Source organism: Solanum lycopersicum, chromosome 12 (genome assembly GCF_036512215.1).
Source record: "Solanum lycopersicum chromosome 12, SLM_r2.1".
Lineage (NCBI taxonomy): Eukaryota > Viridiplantae > Streptophyta > Magnoliopsida > Solanales > Solanaceae > Solanum > Solanum lycopersicum.
The window spans coordinates 9453611-9459437 of NC_090811.1; the positions used below are offsets into that span (position 1 = coordinate 9453611).

General features: G+C 32.2%; 1 protein-coding gene across 1 annotated transcript; it reads right to left on the minus strand.

The window, feature by feature from the left end:
• Positions 1–639: 639 nt before the first annotated feature.
• LOC104644870 (uncharacterized) lies at positions 640–2797 on the minus strand. The gene has a single exon (XM_010315690.4). The coding sequence runs from the start codon at positions 2645–2647 to the stop codon at positions 782–784; it is 1866 nt and encodes a 621-aa protein (XP_010313992.1). The 5' UTR covers positions 2648–2797; the 3' UTR covers positions 640–781.
• Between the last annotated feature and the right edge of the window lie 3030 nt (positions 2798–5827).

Below are 5827 nucleotides of genomic sequence, written 5' to 3' on the forward strand. Positions count from 1 at the left end.
TAATATTCTATTATCCCTGAGTTGTATTATAAGTAATTTTCTACTCTTTTTCGGCCTACGTGACACTAGCTTGAAAAAAAATCAACCAGCGTTGACCCACAAAATAGTGTCACGTAAAGAGGGGTAGAAAATTATTAATAAAATAAGTTAAGGAATAATGAAACCTTAGTATAGTATAAGTGTGTCTTTGAAATTTCGGACATAGGTTGAGGGGTACTTGTTCATTATGCCAAATTTATTTTAGGTATCTATAGAGTCTAATTTTTCTAAATGAAACTCTTCTTCTAGTGATAATATAATGGAAAAGAAAAAGTGAAGCAATGCATTCTTTATGCTTCAAAATTTTCTTCTCGTGGTTGAAAGACAATTATCACTCAGGTAAGAAAAATCATATCTGATTTCGAGTTAGAAAGAAGTGATATAACGATAAATTTCTTTAATTCGAAGGGAATCATCCACCAAACTTCTTGTGTTTTTATCCCACAACAAAATGGTGAGTTGAGAGGAAGCATAAAACACCTCTTGTAAATATCTAGAGCTCCATCTACAAAGACATGCCAATGCTCACCAGAAGTTCCAAACACAAGATATAAGATTTTGTCACAATTTCAATATCTGCGGAGTTGCACTAAGAGAATGTGAATAATGAACTCTCCAAACACTTCGGATGAAGACAGCGAGTATTTATAGGGTATATAATTTATAGCAACAACAAGCAGTACTTGAACTTAGAAGAGCAACATTGCTTCTAAGAATCGATACAAATAATACAGATGAAGAATCAAATGTGATACAACTGAGTATTACAACTATGGGTCCAGTCAGACTCTGCAGATGAAACTAAACCACCACCTTCAGTCTGTATGGACTCTGCACATGGATTAGCTTCTGGAAGAGGAGACCTTAACTTTCCATTCCGAGAAAGCTCGTGTTTGTGCTCTACAAATTCAGGAGATTGAGAACCACTCTCAGGTAAAAGATCATTTTCTCCATGGGGGCTAGATTCAACACCAACATTTGTCTTTACGTCAGTGTAACAGTAGCCCACATTCTCATCATCTGATAAACATCTGCAGCAATCTAAATCATCAATCTTAAGAGTCTGACTCACTATCCCATCTCTCCATGAGATTCTCATTTGAGATTGTGATATATTTTCTAATGAGGAGTCAGACACCCAAGAAGAACTATTAAACTTAAAATGCAGATTAGGCGGATCTAAAGCTGACGGTTGAGTCATAGGTGATAAACTTGTTTTGTGAAGAAAATCTGCCACTGAATCAAGTTCATCCCCAACGTTGTCTCGATGATCACCTGGGCGTAACCATGAAAAGCCACCACACTTGCCTGAGCTCAAATCTGATTTGGGGGTTTGAATAACATTCCCACTGCTCAAAGAAGCCGTTGAGCATGGAGAATTTTCTCTAACAAGACTGCACGAACATTTCCACTCATCCGGGACTTCCACATTATGACAACAAGATATATCCAGGGGATAAGATGGAAACAAAGTCCTCCCCATCTCGTCAGACGATGGATCTTTAAGTTTAGTACTTTCAGGAGAGACCAAAACAATCCGAGCTTTTGCTCTGTTATGTACTGAATCAGAAGTACTCCCAGAACATATTGAAGTTGAATACGGCAACTCAGACGTGGCAGATCCATTCAACATCCTAAACTCGTTAACAGATTCACCCTCACAACAGACGTCATTATTCTCACGGCAAGGAGATAAAAGCCAATGCATAGAAGCCAATGCAGGCAAAGGAATCAAAGAATCTCTTCTAGACTTGTTAAGTACCTCATTCCTTCCAGCCCCCTCACACTTCCTATCCTCTGAGCAACTGGCTTTTTCGCAATCTGACGAATCAATTAAGTTTCCTATAGTGAGAACACCTCTAGGCCTACACTTCCTTTTATCAGTAACACCAGAGAGAACATGACCAGCAGCATAACAAGGTGTTGCAGCTGAAAACAACCCAGTGGATAGCCCACATTGTATTTCAGGTGACACTGAAGCCTCAATGGGAGGTGTTTTTGTAGTATTACTAGTAGTATTTGAGTTCTCTACATTACAAGTATGATCTAAAGTTGCACAATCAATACCAGAACCAGATGATAATTTACCAAGAGGTGTACAATTCTCAAAACTAGTCAAATTACAATCAAAATCAAAAAGCTGAATTTTCTCACCTGAGCCATTACCTTCCACCTTTTGCTTCAAAATCTTGGGTTTAACCCCCAATCTAACCGACCCATATGACGATTTCTTCACAGGATTGCTCAGATTTGACTTTCGGGAGATGGGTTTCTTCCCAGATAGGAAAGGTGGGTTCTTTTTGGGTTTTTGCGTAATGAGTCTTGGTAAATCATTCTCGTTGGTGGATTTAGATCTCAAACATGTAGATTTAGGCACTGGATTTGAAATTTTCGAAGAAACTTTCGGTGTTTTATGGAAATGCGTTCTGGAAGAAGAAGATGAAGAAGCAGACGAAGAAGAAGAAGAAGAAGAGATGAGAAAAGGAAGACGACCTCGAGGGGCTTCAATGGTGCTACTCTTACTTTTACATCTGGGAATAACATTCAGATCTTGCAAAGGGCTTCTCTTTTCATAACTCCATTTCTTATCCTTGAGCTTTTTCTCCATTTTTTTTGATTTTGCAGCAATGAAAATAGCTGATTATCGTGTATATTGCGATGTGTATGAAGTAGTAAGGTAGGGCAAAAGATTGCAATGGCTGCGGTTCTCTGTATGGCTATGAAAATGGTGGATTTTCAAACTAAAGAAAAAGAGGATTTGTTCTTTTCTGTAACGTCTACTATGTTTTTGTCAGTTTGTGACCACTAACTTTTGGACTGGCCCATAAATTTCCTGGGCTGGACTCCATATTCTATATTTATTGTAAAAAGGACAATTTTCACATATAGCAAAATAAAAAATTTATACTTATATGCTATAGCAAAGTTTACATAATTGCGTTTCATAGTAAACATAAAAACTGCATAATTCGCTATACATATACAGTTGAAGCAAATTGTATAAAACAAGAAAGAGAAAGATACTTGGGCAGAAAACTGTATAAAAACGAAGTTTATAAAAGGAATTGTATTATTATAAGTGTATAGAACGATTATATACAATTTGAATTTGTATAAAATGAGAAAGAGAGAAAGACAAAAGAGACTTGATAAGGAATATACAATTGAATCGAATTGTATAAAACGAGAAAGAGAGAAATTAGATACAATTTGAAAATTGTATAAAATGAGAAAGAGAGAAAGACAAAAGAAATTGGGCAGGGGAGTATTTATTGTATAATTATAAGTGTATAAGATGAAAATATATGTACTTGCATGTGTATATACAATTTTCTCACGCTTTATACAAACAGAAACGCATTTTATACATTTCGCTTCTGTTTGTATAAGTGAGAAAGGCGAGGGTGGCGAGCGAGATTTGGGAGAGTGGCGAGCGAGATCTTGAAGAGGGGAACAAAAATATATGTATTTATACAATTTTCTCTGTTTTATACAATTAGAAATTTTTTTTTATACACTTGCGTTTGTATAAAAAGTGAGAAAGCGAGCGAGAGATTGAAGAGAGTGGCGAGCGATATATTCGGGAGAGAGGTGTCTGGCAATTTTTTACAAATGTTTGCTATGGAGCACAATTAAATCAAACCCTAGGTACTCCATTTATTTTAGGTTATTAGTTTGCTATTATATATAATTTTCCCTTGTAAAAATTAGGCAAATCACATAGTATAACAGATAAATTATTTTTTTTATTTCTATTCTTTCAATAATTATTAAAAATTTCTTTTTTTTAGTATTTTTTGGATACATAATATTGTAGACAGATATTTTAATTATTAACAATTGATACTTAAATTATTAAGTTGTTGTTATCAGTTTAAGCATTAAATAAGGAATTAATAGAAATTAATTAATTCCCACAAAACACGTGTATGTTTCTTTCTTCAACCAATTAGTCATAAACCTCTAACTGAATTATAATTTTTAAATTTTAAATTGTGAAATCTTCTTCTCCTTCTTCGAAAAAAACATTAAAAGTTTGATTCAAACAATTTTGGAACGCAATTTTGTGAAGATTCGAAATGAATAATTTGATCTGTTAAGGCATTTTGGATCATGGAAAAGTGATGTTAGATACGAGCGATACAGAAGTGATGTGACAGTGGTTGGAGAAAATATTTCATTCATAAATCTTATTTCAGCAATTGCAGCTGAATTGAGTATTGATGAAATGAAAAAAAAAACATCGAGATCAGATACATTGTTGATGGTAATTTGTCTCCATTATGTATTCGGAATGATATGGTGGTGAAATTGTACATAGGAATGAAGAAACATGAGGTAGAATTCGGTATATATTCACTATGCATTGACACATCGGATAAAAGTGATGAAGAAATACAAATTTTTTATGCAATAACCGGTGAAATTGTATGTGTTGAAGGTGAAAAAAGGAACGCAAACATGTACTTTCTTCCCAAAAGATTCTTGACGCTTGCTTTTTAGAAGTACTTTTCTGCTTCATGTCTAATAATTCTCAAATTAGATACTTTATGAAGTACTTTTAGGTTACTATTTTATGATGTGATAAATAAAAAATGTTATGTTTTCAGTTCTGGTTACATTTTTTGATTCTTAATTTTTGATAAGTTAGTTTGGTATATATTATTGTCTGTCTGATACTTAATTGTTTGTAACTTTTGTATTGGATAGAATAATAGTATCAATAGTTGTGATGTGTGTCAAAATTAAAAGAGACGACATGTAAAAAAGGTATCATTTGAAGCAACGATATATCATATACATAATATCTTTTTTTGAAATTTTGTATCTATTAGTAATAAAGTATCGAGTATTCTGCAATTGAAAAAAATGATATTGATACTCGACATAAATAATAAGCTTTAATATGACACATAAAAATGTAAAATTGTACTTGATACATAATTCTAACTATTATAAATCAGTCAAATTGATACTCAATAGAAACAATATTTAATATGATACATAAAAATGTAAAATTATACTTGATTCATAATTCTAACTACATATTATAAATCGGTCAAATTAATACTTAATAGAAACAATAAACCAACTGATGAAACATTATGTGTTTACCTCGAAAGGTAAATAAGTAATTTTCAAAGATTCAATGGTTCCATTACCAGATAAGAAATTTGTCTTGCCATCTCGATACAAAAGAATGTTTTGACGGCCACGAAAAGAAAAAAAACTCAAGTGATAAGTCAACTACGAGCAAAAATCGTTGTGAACATTATAGACATGAAAGTCACAACACGCAATCTTGTACTTTCTTACCCAAAGTAAAGTAATACATTTTTTCTTAGAAAAATACATTCAACTTCCAATATAGTGAAGTGTTACAATTAAATATTAATAAATAGAAATTCGTTCAACTTTGTGTACATTTCTGCTGGAAAATAATTTAATCACACTGTTAAACTATTATATTTAAATCTGATAAAATATTTATAATATATATATATAATATATATATATATATATATAATAATGTATATGATACATCATGATTTTGAAGGGATCGTATTTACTGTAACTTTATGTTAAGTATCACATATAAAAGGAAAGATAAAATAGTATATTTGATACATTAATTTATGTAATTGGTAGATGTTGAAATATACATTGTCGTGGTTAGATATAAAGTGTATCTTTAACTTAATAAATAACCTATTAAATGATAAAATTGTGTGATACTTAAATTTATAAAACTTATTTGTATCAGATAATTTTTAAAAGTATCCTATTT